At 35.4% G+C, this 19,397-nt stretch overlaps 1 protein-coding gene across 1 annotated transcript in view; it reads right to left on the reverse strand.

Moving 5' to 3' along the window:
- Positions 1 to 4,567: 4,567 nt before the first annotated feature.
- MetRS-m (Methionyl-tRNA synthetase, mitochondrial) overlaps positions 4,568 to 19,397 on the reverse strand; it is a 197,439-nt gene continuing 182,609 nt past the window's right edge. Inside the window, exon 13 of the mRNA XM_090382639.1 lies at positions 4,568 to 4,938. Coding sequence (XP_090238765.1) covers positions 4,568 to 4,938 — 371 coding nt within the window. The remainder of the gene's footprint in view (positions 4,939 to 19,397) is intronic.

A 19,397-nucleotide genomic window follows, 5' to 3' on the forward strand; every position in this document is an offset into this window, starting at 1 on the left:
AAAAACCTCCATTATTATTGGTTTCTCTCATTCAATATTTTTTTATTGGGCTTAGCAAATCATAATCACCATTTAATTCAGTAAAAAAGCTAAAAAATTATTTTTTATAATGTGAGTATCTTTGTTAAAATTGAGGGTGCAAGTAACAATGTTGAACTAAATTGACTTTAAGGTTTTTATTTAATTCACTTTGGAAATATTTCTTGAAGACCATAAAATTCTATCCTCTATCCATTTTTATAATGGTAACAATAAATAGTTTTATCTCAAAAATCACTTCACACCAGTTATAAAGCTCCATAACATTATTTCTTTCTATTTAACCATTAGTACCACCAACACACTAGGGACGAAAAGGTTAACAATTGTATGTGTGACCTCACTATACACTATTGTGAAAATATAAATTAGTAACAATACTATAATTATTCTTTGGAGAAGTATGATTTTCATACATTATAACTGAAAAGAAATTAAAGTCCTGAAAGATCTTATACGAGGGAGTATCAAAAAGTTCATACCTTTACCTAGAAATAATAGCCCTAGAAAGGTGAAACTTCACAGGAACTTTAATCCTTTTCTATGTACTCTCTATGTATAGTAACATATTTCTCCCATCTATGGATCAGTTGTTTAATGCTTTGATCATAGAAGTCCTCACTTTTTGCCTGAAACCACGATTCCACTTCATTTATAACTTCCTGAGATGAGTCAAAGCGGCGTCCATGCAATGGTTTCTTCATTTTACATTTGTCATTTGTGACCAACCGATCAAAAAAGTTCTCAACATCCACATTACATAAATCCAACAGTTGGTGAGAACATTGCATTCAACACTGCTTCTGCAAAGGCATCAGCAATCTTGGAACCCATCATGCAGAGACAGACATGTGCAGATGGTCATGTAAAATGCTGTGGACAGACCCATGAATAATTCCCACTGCATCTGTGATGAAATGAATTATCACATGTCTGTCACTCAGCACCAGCTGCTCAACCTTTGCAACCATCTCACTGTCTGTGGACGTTGATGGACTTCCTTCTCTTGGCTCATCAAAGACACTTGTACAACCATACTGGAATTGTATGTCCATGCAATGGTTTCTCCATTTTACATTCATCATTTGTGACCAACCGATCAAAAAAGTTCTCAACATCCACATTACACAAATCCAACAGTTGGCAAGAACATTGCATTCAACATTGCTTCTGCAAAGGCATCAGCAATCTTGGAACCCATCGTGCATAGACCTTAGACATGTGCAGATGGCCATATAAAATGCTGCGGGCAGACCCATAACTAATTTCCACTGCTGCAATGAAATGAATTGTCACACGTCTGTCACTCAGCACCAACTGGTCAACCTTTGCAACCATCTCACTGTCTGTGGATGGTGATGGCCTTCCTTCTCTAGGCTCATCAAAGACACTTGTATGACCATACTGGAACTCCCATTTCAACTTTTTAGTGTCATAGGATGGACAATTCTGCCCATACACAGCCTTCATTTCTTTAACTCCAGGTTTTTAACTAGATTCTGCTTTTAATCCTTATATCCTTACACAATTTTTAATTGTTTAGTTTCAATTTATTTTTTACTGTAATCATTTTGCATTAATGTTATACTCTTTTTAATTTCTGGAGAGTTTCTACATATCATATTGAAATAAATTTCTCTTATTCTTCTACAAATATTGAAATCAACATAGAACATATTGAGCACCATAGCTCTGGTTTATCAATCGAGTTTATATATATTGTATTAGTCATTAGCATATTAGTATTTCCAATTTATGTCATTTCAATATACATCCATCAGGAACATATCTCCCTTATGTAAATAAAAGACTACCTACACCACAAAACAAAAGCAAACCTCAAAGCGACAGCCATTAAATTAAGGAAGTTTCTGCATGCTTAACCATAGGCCAGCAATGGGGAGGCTGCACTTCCCCTGATGAGACCCAAATTCATCTGCATAGAGGCCTAAAATATTCCAAATGGCCCACAATATCGGCATAACAATATCAAACCACACAGACAGGTCAAAGCTTTTGTGAAACTTAGATTGCTTGTTTTAAAAAATTCTATTCCTTTATAGAGCAGATGGCAATGGTAGGGAACAAAGCAACTTTGTCTCGTGCTTTCCTTAACTGTTTCTGAACGTGATTCCATACTGCTTGTTCATATTACTTCACTAAGTAATACTTTATCTTAATAAAATTTAAAATAAATCAGAGATGACACAAACTTCCCTGATGAGACACATCTCAAAATATCTGCTTTCTGATGATACACACATATCAAAGCTATCAGGAAACTTAAGATTAGATTTCAGAAAATTCTCTTCCTTTCTATAGCCTTTATAACAAAATAGTTTGAGAATACATTATTCTTAGCATAACTGAATTTTTGAATGCTTTCAGAACATTTCAATCAAAAAGAATAATGATATTAACCTGGCAGTGGTGGTGGTGGTGCCGAAAATGTAGCAAAAATGGTGCTAGGTTATTTTGCAGGTACCCAACTTACTTTTTCGATTTCTGGAAAATGTTATGGTTTTTTTTTTTTTACCCTTGCTTAAACAATACCAATACATCATCTTTTCTTAATGGATTGCAGTACTTACCATATGTACATTTTAAGTTTTAATTAAACATTTTAAAACATGCTACATTTTCAAAAAACATATATTAATTCTGCTGAAAACTGGAAAAAATGTTCTAGACAAAACTGAAACATCAGTCTCTCCCATTTTCAAGTTTAAAAGCCCTTTTTTTAAGTGTACAAAATTTCAAACATGTGCATGTATTTTATTATGTCTATAAGTATTTTTAAAATATTAAAAACATATATATATTCTATGTAATAAATGCTATTAGTTGCTTTCCATATGTTTTCGGGTTGATTTCAAATTTGACACACTTCACAGTGCATGAAATGTGAAATTGTGTATCTTGCTTCCTGCAATGTTAGCTGCCATCTTGAGACCATATATTGGGTTTCATTTTACTGTTTTTGCTTGTGGAAACAATAAGAAATATTTTAAAAAACAACTAGGGTAGCACTGTAGATATTTATTACTGAAATATCATCAAGTAACCTAAAATTACTGAAATATCATCAAGTAACAAGTAACCTAAAACTATAAACAAACAGCATTAGTGCTTGTCAGTACTTCAAGCAAAACGCCAAATAGTTGCAGACAGTAGCAGTCATTCTGATCGGTTCTCACACACAACTTCTGAATGAAAATCATAAAAAAAAAAATCACTTCCAAAACCACTGCAGTAAAAGTTTGACTATATTTAGGAAAGTGAAAACATTTCAGATTTTTAATTATTGGTTAACGGTTAATGTGGGAACTTTTTTTTGAGGGTCACCTGTCAGGCTACCCACCACTGAACAAATGGTTTCTCAGTCCACTTTAACTAGATTCCTGTTTCTGATCCTTAAATGAACACACAAATATCATCAGGAACAGATACATTTCTCCACTGCTTTCCATTTCTACCGGAGATATTAGTCCTAACTACAACACATAACCCAGCTGTGGTGATGCTGTTTTCTTATAAATCTCAAATAAATTACATTATACTTTTCTTTGGACAATTGCTGTTTATTTGTCAGTGTAACATTGAAGCAATTTACAGTGACAGCCACAAAATACAAGATATTAACACCACAAAAGACTTCTGACTTTATAGCAGGAAAACTTATATTTGCTGTAGTCTTATCTATAAAAGGAGAATTCAAGTATATCTTGTTTATATGTCTTTCTGCATGCTAAATTATATTTTCTACAGCTGCAGAAAAAGAACTCAGCAAAAATACAGAAAGGAATGAAGGAAGGGAACAGAATTAGGGGATCTACAGTGCCCAGGCTTGTGATTCTTTAGGAGCCCAACTGAGACCTTCATATTACATTTTTTAAAGTAATTAAATTCATTTTAAATAATCAGCAAAAAATTCTTCCAACTTAAAATAATAAAAATGTTTTTATTTTATTAATTTTTTTATCTTATTGATCTGTTATATGTTAAAATCGATTTTTTGCTCTTTTTTAACCTTTATGGATACACAAAACATATATATATATATATATATATATATATATATATATACATGTATATACAAATACAAAGAGAGAGCAATTTTTACTGGGGCCTGTGTTACACATACAAATATTGAGGGGAAGGGTAGGAGTCATGCATTTTGTACCAAGGCTTTGCATTAGCTCTCAATGCCCCTGAATACAGAAGCTAAAACATTTTTAAAAATTTAATTTGGAAAACAAGATATTCATAATTACTCCTTTCTTAAAACTGTCCAATATTTCCCCACTTCGATCAATTTGAAATATACGAAATAAAATAAACAAAAACTATTCAAATTTTCAATGAATTGGTATTTTTTTATTTTTTTTTTTTTCATTAGTTTATATGGTGACTATTATTTTTGATACTGTTAGATTGTTTTCATTTTTGAAATAGTGTAGTAGTATCAAAAATGAAATGAAGGTTACAAGGATCTAGGCATTTATTGATTGTGAAATTGAAGCAAAATTTATATCTTTAACCTCTTGAAGAGAAGACAATTTCCAGGTCCTAAGGACTTTTTCTGTAAAACATGGCAATTATTATATGATTTAAATGGTTCCAAATTTTTCCAAGAACGTTCACACATTGTTACACCTAACTTTGTTAAGAGTTCATGTGATATTCTTGGCACTACAGGTTGAAGTAATACACCACATATTCTTAAAGTCTCTAGAGCAACATATAAAACATTATTAAGCACTTCCTTGCTGCCATCTTGCTTAACTAATTCCCAAGGCTTTTGCTCATGAACAAAGCCATTCACACTTCGCAGAACACTCATGATAAGGTCTAATCCACAATGAAAATTAGCTTCCAGGAAATGTGCTTTTACTTGACCTAGTTGAATCCAAGCATAAGAATTTTATTAATATAAAAGTATATCATGAATTTAGAATGTAATAAATTGTCAACGTGAAGTATTTTTTAAAGTAAATATAAAATATAACTATATTTACAAAAGGAATTTTTTTGAAGTGAGAAAAACATCTCATAGTACCACATAAAAGCCATATATAACAATGACTGATAAATTTAAAATTATTCACACACTTTAAATACTAGTATATATTATAAAATAATACTGATTGGGTTGTTTGGATTAGCTATAAGGAATATTAGGCTAGGAGACATCAGTATATTGCATTTATAAATTTCACATTTGAAGGAAAACTGTGGGTTTTAGTGGTGGACTGAATAATGCCAAAAGAGCTAGCAACCTAACAGAATAATGGGCTGACTCAAGTGAAAAACACTAGCCAAGTATTCTAGTTTTAGGTTTCTTCTATTAATGAAGTAAAATTACAGATCCAAAAAGAAAGTCCTGTACCTTCAATAAAGTGACAATATGAAGTAATCATGATATTAATTTGTAATTTATCTTAGGACTGAAATTTAGCATTTACGGTATATTCTAGTATATGAGTCAACTGTTGAAGCACTAAAAGCTCATCTAAAAGTTTAAGTGCAACGTATATGTTGAATATAAAATTTTGAACTTGACATGCTTAGGGATGGAAAGACATGAATTAATACCAATATATTTACAATTTATCAAATATATATTTTTACCAAATATAAATTGCTGTTCACTTTTTAAAACCAAGAATTTATTTATCTTCATCAGACAAAACAGTTTAGGAAATTCTTTCTGAGTTATGTTTTAGTGCCTCACTATAAATTCTTATAGTGAGGCATTATTAATAGAGACATCAATTTGCAGTATAGTACTAGATTAAAATGGCACATCCAAAATGCTGCCTCTAAAATTCTGCAGGCAAATCACCACAAGACTGGGCATTTTTCCACAGACCAAAATGCCTCACAACTCAAAACATTTACTTAATAGTGTTTTAAGTAAACACTATTAAGACCAAGAATTAAAATACATAACCAAGAATTAAAATACTACTATACAGTAAATGTAGCAATTTAAAAATAAAAATTTTAAAATAAACAGAAAAGTACCAAAAGCAATGGAATTATGAGTTACATTTTAGTATAAGAATTTTAATCAATTTTTTACGAAATATAGATTAAAAATCAATACGATTGTGAGTTTACAGTAACTATATTATATTACTACCTATTTATAATCACATATACTTTGTATAAAATCTTGAAATCCATGAGCACATAGCAAAGGAAACCATTTTAAATTCAGTTTCTGCTAATAATTTAAAAGTATTTAGAATTGGAGAAAGGCTGTCAACCAGTAATTACTACTCTTCATATCTTTTAAAGATTCTTTCTGATTGTGAAAACAAGCATTCACTTTGCAGAGGGCTACTCTCAAATAATAAAATATTTTCAATTATAAGTGTTTCATTGTATGAAAGAGAAAATTATTATGTCTAGCTGACATACAAGAAACCATAACAACAACAGGCATGTGATTGTCTTTACTTTACCAATTTTTTCAGGGGGGGAAACAAGAAATAGTTTAAAATTGGAAATTTTTAAATTTTATTCTTAGTTAGACAGCACACTGTATACTAAGATCAAAAAATCAGAGCCATCTACAGCTGAAAAAATAAACCAACCAAAAATGGAAAATTAACATAGTGATGGTGTTCCTGGCACCATAAAGAATTTTTTTTTACAGTTTTACACTTCAAAAAATAATTAAAAATGGAAATGAAAGTGAATCTGATACTGGAACAATACTAAAATTCACACTGATGTAATTCTAACAGGTATCTAAATTTATAAGTTGTACTGTTTCTGGTGTAGAGAATACACCAAGAATACCAGCATTAGTGGATTAATAATATCAATTTATTTATCCTTAGAGACAATGGATTACAGCCATTGATTAGGAGCTGTTTTTATGTATTTACAATCTGAAATCTGTAATATTTAACAATAAAGACTGATTTGAAGTTGAACTATACTGTAATCAGTAGAGTAGTATGGGCAGTACATATGGTGAAAGAAACTTCATGTATATACATGGAATTGTGCTTAGTTTCCAATTTCTGGCAGGAAACTGGGAAAAGGTTCAATTTATTAGCAATAACCAAATTTAAAATGTCTTTAATTTGCTGCTGTGTATTCGTATATTTAAAGATTTTAAATCAAGTATATGTGATTATTAATAGGTAATAATGTAACACAGTTACTGTAAACTCAGAAAATTCACAATTGTATTGATTGTTTTTTACCCTTCATTACATTATATATTCTTCCATTTATTTAATTCTTAAAAAACAACATAAAAATTGTATTTTAAATTTATAATGAGTACAGTTTATTCTAACTAAAATAAATAATTGTCCCCCCACCTCATTCTACTGTTAAACTTTTACACTGAATGTTTTTTTTTTCTTTTCTCAAGTTTAAATTTCCCAAGCTTCTTCATTACTGTATGTACAGTATAACATGAATTTTCTGAGAAGTATTTTCATCATGTAATGATGTTGCAGATAAATTGAACAGGTACTTTGCATCTGTCTTTACTGAAGAAAGATCCTTCATGCTGAGAAGAGGCTGTACAAGTGAGATTGAGCCATATAAAATCAGTGATGTCATAATTACATATGACTATTTATCAGAAAAACTTTTGAGCATAAAGGCAAGGCTCCAGGAGTTGATGGCATATACCCTGTAGTCTTGAGGAGGAGTGCAAGGGAGTGTATTGAACCGTTGAGGTTAATTATGATGGCATTTTTGTTCACAGGGGAGATTCCCTTGGATTGAAGAAGTACCAATGTATTGCCAATACATAAAAGCAGTTCTAGGAGCGAAGTTGGTAACTACAGACCGGTTAGTCTGCCTTCAGTTGTAGGAAAAATCTTAGAGGCAGTGATTAAGAGTGCAATTCAGGGACATTTAGATAGATATGGCATTCTAAAGGACACACAACATGGCTTTGTTAAGAGTAAATCATGCTTAATTAATTTAATAGAATACTTTGACACAGTTATTCATGAGCAGGATTTAGAGAATAATTTCGATATAGTATATTTGGATTTTAGCAAAGCATTTGACTTGGTCGTCACGAGAGGTTTTTGTATAAGTTTGAACAGGTTGGGATCACTGGTAAGATTCTAAGATGGTAAGATCACTGGTAAGATTCTGGGTGGCAGAAGGCAGAGGGTTGTTTATAATAGATATTCTTCAGATTGGTGTAATGTCAGGAGTGGAGTCCTTCAAGGATTGGTTCTTGGGCCACTGTTGTTTCTCATTTTCATAAATGATGGAATTGATGAAGAGATAGATGGCATAATGTCAAAATTTTCATATGACTTAAAGATTGGCAGCATTGTTAATGATCAGTGCCAAGCAAGGCTCCTTCAGAATGACTTGAACAGACTTTGGAGATGGTCGGAGAAGTGGCAGCTATGTTTTAATGCTGCTAAATGCAAGGTTTCAAATAAATTATACACTTGGTGGGGTTGATTTAAAAACAGTGGAGGAGGAAAGGGATCTGGGAGTTACAGTTACAATATGGGCAGATGTGAAGTTTTCTGAACAGTATAAACAGGCAGACAGGAAAGCCCATATGGTGTCCTATCAATGATTTATCGAATGTTATCCTGTAGAGATAGAGAGGTCTTAATCACACTGTATAAGGCAATTATAAGATCACATTTGGAATACTGTGTTGTATGGAGTCCTCATCTGAAAAAAAGACATCGAGCTTCTTAAAATAGTCCAAAGACAGTGAACTCGAATGGTGAGATCAGAAGGACAACTGTATGAGGAAAGACTGATTATGTGGACTACAGAGCTTGGCAACTATGCATCTCAGAGGTGACCTGATTGAGGTTTATAAAGAATTCCAGAACTAGGGGTCATAGATTCAAATTACAAGGGTTGGGGTTTAGATTAGATTGTAGGGAGTTTTCTTTTAGCCAGCGAGTCGTAGATAGCTGGAACAAGTTGCCCTCGCAGGTAGCTGAGTCTGAAAGTTTGAATAAATTCAAAGGTCAACTGGAAGGAAGTCGAGGAGGGAAGCATATAATGTGTGTTTGGTTGTGATTTCTACTCAGTTGGGTTTTTTTTTGCAAGTGCAGCAAAAGCCTGTGACTTCCTTGCACTATATGGCGAATGCTATTACTATTTATTCTTTAGAATTTTGAGACTAATACAAAGTCTCAAATGTACACATATAGCATCAAATGTACACATATAGCATCAATAAGAGTGATGCAATATCATCATCTATGCCTAAAGAGTCTGAATGAAGAGCAGAAGTAACTGAATTAAAAAAGCACACAGATGTTCTTAATGCAAGATTTTACTGTAATATAATACATGACTATGTGAGATATAACTGTAAAAAAAATTGGGTTCAATTACACAATGAGTATACAATTAAGCACAAATTTTCAAGGCAAAAAAATAGAAGTTGACTTATATGCCTAAATGGATGCCTTAGGCCTAAATAGATGTCAGATTAACTAATGAGGCATATGGCAGAGAAGAAACATGCATGGGATACATACAAATTAACACATGACACAGAAGCCTATGATAGATACAAGTTGATCTGTAACAAAGTTACAAAGGAGGTTAGGCAGGCGAAGGCAGATTACGAGAAATCTTTGGCAAGGGATGCAAAGAAAAACAGCAAAGAGTTCTTTACTTATGTAAACTCTAGAAGGAAGGGGATGAATCAGATTGGTCCACTTGATATCGATGGGTCAACTGTTGATGATCCTGCTCAGGTAGCTAACAAACTAAATGAATATTTTGCATCGACATTCACACATGAGGAGTTATTTAGCGAGGGGAATGCCAGAGGTGTATTCAACTCTAGCAGTAACTAGAGAATCTTGTAATAACTGAGAGTAAAGTGGAGGAGAAATTGTTGAAGATAAACACAAGAAAGGCACCCGGGGTGATGGGATCAATCCAGTTATATTAAAGGAGGCAGCAGAGGAAGTAAGCAAACCCTTAGCCATAATTATGAGAGCTTCCTTGGACTCAGGGGAGGTACCCACAGACTGGAGATGTGCAAATGTGCCCAATTCACAAAGGAGGATCAAAGGCTGACACAAGTAATTATAGACCTGTGAGTTTAACTTCTGTTCCAGGAAAATTAATGGAGGCACTAGTTAAAGAAGCACTGCAGGATCATTTAGACAAGACTTCAGTTATAGCTCGGACACAGCATGATTTTGTAAAGGGAAAGTCTTGCCTGACCAATTTTATTGGATACTATGATGCAGTCACAAAAGAACTGGATGCAGGGAATAACTCTGATATTATATACTTGGATCTTAGAAAGGCTTTTGATACTGTTGCACATGGAAGACTGCTGCACAAATCGGAGCAGTGTGGCATTGGAGGCAAATTGCTGCTATGGATAAAGGGGTGGTTGAGGGGGAGAAGACAGAGAGTGGTAATCAATGGACACTGCTCATCATGGACTAATGTTATTAGTGGAGTCCCTCAGGGTTCAGTGTTAGGTCCATTATTGTTTTCTGTATTTATAAATGATATTGATGATGGTATATCAAGCTTAATGTCAAAGTTTGCAGATGATACAAAGGTAGGCAGGGTTGTCAAGGACACTACTGACACTATTCTGCTGCAACAAGATCTGGAAAGGTTGAGCAGATGCGCTGAGAGGTGGCAAATGAAGTTTAACATTGACAAATGTAAAGTACTACACATGGGAAACAGCAACCCCGGAGCAACGTATCAACTCTGTGGTACTACACTGACAGTGGTAGAGAATGAAAGGGACCTGGGGGTGGTTATGCAGGCAGATATGAAGTTCTCTGAGCAGTGCAGACGGGCGGCAAGAGTAGCTCATGGTGTATTGTCAATGATATATAGGAATTTTTCTAGCAGGGATAAGAAGGTGATTATTCCCTTGTATAAGGCAATGGTCAGGCCACACCTAGAGTACTGTATACAGGTCTGGAGGCCTCATTTCAAGAAGGATGTAGAGCTGCTGGAACGAGTTCAGAGAGGGGCAACAAGATTAGTGAATGGAACAAAGGGGTGCTCTTACGAAGAAAGGCTTAAGTTTTGCAAATTACAGTGTCTGGAGACTAGGCACCAGCGAGGTGATCTGATAGAGGTGTATAAAGCCTTGAATGGTTTGAACATGCTCAATGCTGATGGGATTCTTCCTCTCGCTCAGAATAATCACCTGAGAGAGCATAAATTCAAATTGAGGAAAGACAGATGTAGGATAGACGTGCGGAAATTTGCCTTTAGCCAGCGGGTGGTTGGTTGGTGGGACAGACTTCCATCCCTTGTCGTGGAAGTTGACAGCCTAAATAAGTTTAAGGCTCAGCTGGACAGGTATTTCGAACGAACAGAGGGGTGAAGTGGAAGTGGTTTTTTTTTTTTTTTTTTGGCTGATGCTGCATAGGCTTGCTTTCTTGCATCAAATGCCTCTACTAATGCTAATGCTAATGTTGGAATATATGATAAGAATAAGATTAACCCTCATTTAATACAAAAAATATTGTCCATTAGATTGTAAATTTTAAGGACATGGCTAAATTGTCCTTAAAATTGATGAGAGAGGTAGAGTGCAAAATTTGCAGCATGAACTCGCAAGTATAGCATGGCAGGAACTGTACCATGTGCTACTGTCAAATACTATGGTGATTTAACTTAGTAACTATCTAATTTTTTAATGGAACCATTCATTTTTGAATAGTGTTCCTCTCTCTCCCTTTCTTTAACAGTACTGTTTTATTAAGAACATGAAATTTTTGTAATACATGCATTTTGTTTCACATAAAAGGACCACTTACAAACTGGAGCAGTATGGCATTAGGGACAAGTTACTACAGTGGATCCGGTTACGTGGGCCACCGGTTAATCTTAAAAAAAACAGAACCCAATCGAGAAAATAGCCAGGGTTTACTTTGCTTAATTGGGAAAACATGCTGTTTAATTGGGGCAGGAGACTGCAGCACTGGAGATTACCCTACGATTGTCTCTGACCTTACCACATGGTTTGGTCGGATTTCTGGAGGTAACGACCATAAAACAATAAAAACAATTAACAGTCACCTGTTTATTCGGCTTTTCTGTTCGTGCAATCTATCATAAATGGATAGTAAACTCGATCTTACTGAATTTGCGATAATACCGACAGCTGGAATTCTGTGGGATGTGTTCACACTACCATGGAATCTTCAATCATATAAAAAAATTAATTTTCAGAATCTTCTCTTCATTCCTATTTTTAAAGCTTCGTAACTTGTTACTCCATTCTCACTTGTGCGTATCATGTTACTTGCAATTTGTGTGTGCTGTGTTCTTTGTTATTGATTGCTTATCTTTTTACTCTTTTAAATTTTAATCCCCATTCACAAAAGTCAGTGAACAGAAATGTCAACTAGTTAGTAGTATATACATATTACAGTACGTATTAATTATTCTGATTACCATGTATATTCTTCCGATTATCATGTATCATTTAATTTTTTAAGTGGTAAGGTAATAAAGGGTAAAATCTGTGCTTAATATTCCTCCTATTTTCACTAATTAGAAACACTGTTTAATAGAATTAAAATTCAATTCACAAATGTGATCACAATGACCGGTGCTTACTACACATTGTATAGTGAACAGTACTTTACTATGATGAGTCCATCGTAACGATATTTAATTGTACAGTGAACCAATTGTAAAGAGGGGGTCCATTGCATTTTTAATTATTTACGTGAAACTTTGGATAATTGGGGCAGCCGCTTAATCGGGCCAAAATGCACTAGTCCCGATGTGTCCCAAATAACCGGAATCGACTGTATTATAAAGGTATGGATGAGTGAGAGAAGACAATGGTTATCAATGGGCGTTAGTAGTGCCAAATGATGCAAGAAAGCAAGTTTATAATACAGCATCAGCCAAAAAATAAATAAATAATAAATAAATAAAAAATCCATTTCACCTATCCATCCCCTCCAATAGTATTCTTCCTTGAATTAATTCAAACTATCCACTTTCACAACAGGTGGAATCTTGTTCCATCTGTTGGTGTGGAAGTGGACAATTTGAAAAAATAGTTTGAAGCTTGCTTTCAGCCAACTGCACATTTGGCTGAAGGCAAACTTCCACCCATCTATTCAACAACCATCCATCCTCAATTTGAATTTATGTCCCCTCATGTGCATAGTCTGAGCAAAAGAAATAATCCCAGCAGCACTGAGTTTGCTCAAGCCATTCAAAGTCTTAAAGAGCTCAATGAAATCACTTTACAGGTGCCTAGTCTACAGATGCTGCAATTAGCAAAACTGGTCTTTCTTGTTAAGTGTCTTCTCTGTACCTGTTCCAACAGCTCTACATTCTTTCTAAAATAAGGCATCCAGACCTGTGAAAAAAAAAAAAAAAAAAATCCAAACCTGAATGCAGTATTAAAGACATGGCCTAACCATTCCCTTATACAATGGGCTACTTAGTTCCTTATCGCTGCTAGCAAAAGTCCAGTATATCATTGACAAAGCCCCACGAGCTGTCCTGGCAGCTTGTCTGCACTGCTTAGAGAGCTTCATATCTGACAGCACAATTATCCACAAATCCTGTTCATTTTTCACTACCCTGTGTGTAGTACCTCACAGTTAGTACACTCTGGAATTACTGCTACCCATCAGCCCATTTGCCTAACTTTCCTAGATCTTCTTGCAGCAGTATACCTTCAATACACGGCCTCCGTAGCCGAGTGGGCAGGAGCGGGAGTGCAGTAGCACACGCTCTTTGAGTAGACCGGGGTTCAAGCCCCTGCCTGCTGAATACGGTCGATCTGCCAACCCGCACTGGACCAGCGTGGCAGATTATGGTCCATTTCCCTCAGCATGAATTGTTGAGGAGGCTTCCACCCTGCAGTGGGTTGATAATGGCTGCACTTTACTTTTTTTTACCTTCAATACTATGACTAACAGGCGCTGCCAAACTTTGCATCATCTGCAAATTTAGACAAACATACCCTCAATGTCTTTAATAAATACAGAAAACAACAATGGGCTCAGTACCAAACTCTGTGGGATTCCACTAAGAGAGGTGTCCATTGATAATCTCTCTCTCTCTCTCTCTCTCTCTCTCTCTCTCTCTCTCTCTCTCTCTCGCTCTCGCTCTCATCCCCCCCACACAATCAAGTTACTGCCATGGATAACACCATAGCAGTAACTTGCCATTAATGTTCCAGTTTGTACAGCTGTCTCTTATGTGTAATAGTTAACAAAATTTGTAAGTAATAAAATATTTTTTGAATCCAGTTCCTTTGTTACTGCATGATAGTATACAATCAAATTGGTTGGACAAAATCTCCGCTTAACGAATCTATACTGTGACTGAAGTATAACTGCACTCCTGAATAGATGGTCCCACATCACTTTAACAATTGACTCCATTATTTTCCCTGGAACAGGAGTTAAGCTAACAGGTTTGTAATTACTTATATCACCCTTTGATTCCCTTTGTGAACTGGGAACATTGTGAACACATTTGCACATCTCCAGTCCCCAGGACCTACGCAGAATCCAAAGATTCTCTTATAATTAATACAGCCCTTCACATAGTGTTTACATAAGTAAAGAAGTCTTTGTGCTTTTCTTTGAATCCTTTGACAAAGATTTCTCATAATCCGCCCTGGCTTGCCAAACCTCTTTTGCAACTTCATTACAGATTAGATTTTATCTACTACAGGCTTCTCTAAAAAAAAAGTGCATGGGATGCTTATAAATTATCAGATGATAATTTATAAGCATCCCATGCGCTTTTTTTTTCTGCCACATCTGACTTCCACTTAAGGCCTAAGCCTTAAATTGTAATTCTTGGTTGAAATTAGCATTTTAGCATTAGAAAGGGCACATGATGCAAGAAAGTAAGCTTATATAGCATCAGCCAAAACACACACACACCCTTCTCATTTCACCCATCCACTTGCTCCAAATGTTTGTCTAGTTCTGCCTTGAATCTCTTTAAGCTATCAACTTCTACAATGACAGATGGAAGTTTGTTCCAGCAATCAACCACCTGCTAGCTAAAGGCAAACTTCCACACATCTTTCCTACAACTGTATTTCCTCAATTTGAATTTATACCCGCTCAGGCGATTATTCTGAGCAACAGGAAGAATCCCATTAGCATTGAGCATGCTCAAAACATTCAAGGCTTTATACGCCTCAATCAGATCACCTCGCTGGTGCCTAGTCTCCAGACACTGCAATTTGCAAAACTTAAGCCTTTCTTTAGAAGAGCACCCCCTTTGTTCCATTCACTAATCTTGTTGCCCTTCTCTGTACTCATTACAACAGCTCTACATCCTTCTTAAAATGAGGCCTCCAGACCTGTATACAGTACTCAAGGTGTGGCCTGACCATTGTCTTACACAACAGGATAATTACCTCCTTATCACTACTAGAAAAATTCCTGTATATCATTGACAAGACACCATGAGCTACTCTTGCAGACCATCTATACTGCTCAGAAAACTTCATATCTGCCTACACAATTACCCCAGGTTCTTTTTACTCTCTACCACTGTCAGTGTAGTACCACACAGTTTATACGTTACTCTGGGGTTACTGCTTCCCATATGCAGTACTTTACATTTGTCAATGTTAAACTTCAGTTGCCATCTCTCAGCCTATCTGCTCAACTTTTCTAGATTGTGTTGCAGCAGCGTACTGTTATTAAGAACTCTGCTGACCTTTCTATCATCTGCAAACTTGGACATTAAGCCTGATATACCATCAGCAATATCATTGATGAATACAGAAAACAACAATGGACCCAATGCTGAACCCTAAGGGACTCCACTAATAACATTAGTCCACGAAGAGCAGTGTCCATTGATTACCACTCTCTGTCTTCTCTCATTCAACCATCCCTTTATCCATAGCAGCAATTTGCCTCCAATGCCACACTGCTCCAATTTGTGCAGCAGTCTTCCATGTGCAACAGTATCAAGCCTTTCTAAGATCCAAATATATGATATCAAAATTATTCTTTGCATCCAGCTCCTTTGTGACTACATCATAGAATCCAATCAAACTGGTAAGACAAAACTTCCCCTTAACAAACCCATGCTGTGTCCGAGCTATAACTGAAGTCTTGTCTAGATGTTCCTGTAATGCTTCTTTAACCAGTGCTTCCATTAATTTCCCTGGAACAGAAGTTAAACTAACAGGTCTGTCTCCCCTTGATCCTCTTTTGTGGATTGGGGTCAAATTTGCACATCTCCAGTCCATGGGTACCTCCCCTGAGTCTAAGGAAGCTCTCATAATTATGGCTAAGGGTTTGATGAAATTATTTCCCTGAATGCTTCCCATTTAGAATTTGTTATTAGTAACATCATTATTTGGTCCCATTGTATAGAATTTAAAAACTGTCTGAGACTACTGTATTCTCCTTTACAAAAGCAAAAATCCTTCTCTTTACCCTTGATGGTAGTTATATCTTTAAGTAAATCCTACATCAATACACTGTGTTCATCTAGTGGGTCCTTTATCTGCAAATTATTAATGCATGAAGAATTACTGCTGAAAATCAGTTTGAGAGTATTGCTCTCTCTTGGTCCTGCTCTAACATGCTACTGTAGAAAAGAGTCATCCCATAAATACACAAGTCTTACTAGTGTGTGAGTGATCAACCCACAAGTTCCAATCAATATCTCGAAAGTTAAAATCCCCCATTAAAAGATATTCCAATTTACTGGCCTACTCTATTTATCTATACAGTTGTTCTTTGTACTTCTCAGAGTCATTATGCCTATAACACACTCCTACTCTCAATTTTGTTTATCCAGTGCTTATGTCACATCAAACTGACTCAATACTGCACTTCTCACAAATGGCAACTGCCTTAGATTTTATGTTTTGCACAATAAACTTCCTGTTTCCCTGACAATAGAGTTACCAAAAATAACTACCTCCTGTGGGACCAGCACCTTCTACCTTGGGGGTTGCCAGTGTGTAATGTGCAAGTAAAAGCTCTAGGACTGAGGTAGGCAACTGAGAGCCTGTGGGCCTCCAATTTAATTCCTTCAAGGGCATCATCCTGCTCTTCAACCTCTCATAAACACCAACCAGAACACTGAGTGGATGTCTAATATCCTCATACTCTTTATGTCAAACACAAACAGTGACATCCCCATGGCTGTATTGCATCCCATTCCAGACAGATCTGCAAAAATTAAACAAGTAGTACATTTCGTAAAGCCACGAATCGGAGGACAACTACTCCCCTTATTTCTCCCACTGAGCCGCATGCTTAAATGCAATAATAGTACTATGCACTGGTTATACAGCAGTAATACGTACGTATTACAATATCAAGTTTATATTATATGTATTAATGTTATCCAGTTTACGCTATACGTATTACACTATACCAGGCCTGGCCAACCTGTGGCTCGCCAGATGATTTTTATGCTACTGACTACATCAGTTGAAAATCGTTCACTAGCGCTGCACCAGGCATGAGAAATATAATACTAGACCACTTGTACTTCCCCGAATCCCCACCACTCCTTTTCTTCTTCGAACCGGAAACTCTGCAGATGGAAGTAATTTGTTTACAGTGCAACAATGAATTAAAACACATTCGTGCCATGACATCAAAAATCAAGTTTTACAACATGTATGTGACAGCGGAAAAGTATCCCAAATTAAGATTTTTTGCACAAAAAATTGTGAGCGCCTTCGGATCCACATACATTTGTGAAACTCTCTTTTAAAAAATGAAATTTATTAAAAGTAAATCTCGAGCTTCAACAATAGATGAAAGTCTGGAAGTTGCACATCAATTAGATGTGCAACTACCAATAATTGAAGTAGATTTTAAAAAAATTGAGTGATTGCAAAGAAAAGTAAATACAGTGGAACTTCTCTATTACAAACTTCTATTTAACAAATTTCTCTATATTACGAATTTTTTCGCAAAACATTGCACCTTGAAATGAAATTACAGTAAAATTAACCCCATATAACGAAGTGTTAGTCTATACCGAATTTTTAAAAAAATTAGTAAAAGCATTTTTGAACATTTTCAAGCATTTGCTGCTAAACAGCCACTCAAATATACTGCCTCCTTCCTTCAGAAATTGTGCATCTGGAATTAAATAATCATCCTTTTAGTGAACACTTGTGGCCCGTAGGAGGGTCTTTGTTTCATTTCTGTTACAGTTATTAAACCAAATGGGTTTTCTTAAAAGTGGTCGTAAACTTTACAATAAATAGGGTAGATTTGTAAATTGATGTTGGCTCGGGAAAACGAAATTTGCTGTGGTAATCCTTTAGCACGCTGCAGCTGCAATACATAGAACGCTGCCATAGTCGGTTTTTAGTAATGCCTACTAAGTGACATTCGTTTCTCACCTCAACTGTACCACGTGACCCTCATGTCAATCATTATATGATATGTCCGTTCTCGTCTAACTGGACTCCCAGTAGATGGTTTCATGAATTTTTTTTTTTTTTATTTCGTTCGTCATCAATCACATAGGCTATATGCTCTTGTTTTTTTTTTTTTTTTTCTGAAATATGTTAATCATAAAATTTCTTTCGTGTATATATGAATGAAAGTGGAATAAAAGAAATTCATAAAGTCGTATATTTCTTCAAAGGGAGTGATACTGTTGAATTGGCAAGCAAACGTCATTGAGTAGGCAGTACCTGTACTAACAATTCACTACATGGCCAGCACAGCGAAGTTTGCAGTCTTTGTATCGGCAAGAGCTGCAGTCCAGTAATTTTTACAATTGCAAAACCAATGTCAAAGAGAAAGTGTTAAGTAGTAATGATAAAGCAAAGATTGTTATGATATTGACCAGGGTTTTAAGAAAAAAGATGTTGCGGAGAAATATGGCATATCTGCAAGCAGTTTATCTACGATTTAAAAAAAAATCGAGAATCAATTTTAAATACAACTGAAGAAGAAGCAGACAAGAAGCAAATTAAGTTGTGATATACGAAGATGTTGATAATGTTCTAAAATGGGTGCAAATGATACGTGAAAAGAATATCCCAATATCGGGCCTAATAATTAAGCAACAAAATCTGAAATCTGCACAGTCCCTTGGACATACAGAATTTAATGCCAGCACTGGGTGGCTAAATAAATTTAAGAAGCGCCACAGAATTGTGGAAAAGGTTATTTGTGGAGAAAGTGTTAATGCGATGAGATTGCAACAGTTGGAGGAACAATACCTTAAAGAAGAGTTTGGAAGAATATGAGCGTAAAGGATGTTTTTAATGCTGACGAAATGGGTTTATTCTTTAAATGTTTACCGAATAGAACACTTGCTTTTAAGGATGATAAATGTTTTGGAGGAAAGCAAAGAAAGAATCACGGTGCTAGTTGGAGCAAATATGACAGGAAGTG

This window comes from Mastigoproctus giganteus, chromosome 1 (genome assembly GCF_048544385.1).
Source record: "Mastigoproctus giganteus isolate SK-2022 chromosome 1, ASM4854438v1, whole genome shotgun sequence".
Lineage (NCBI taxonomy): Eukaryota > Metazoa > Arthropoda > Arachnida > Uropygi > Thelyphonidae > Mastigoproctus > Mastigoproctus giganteus.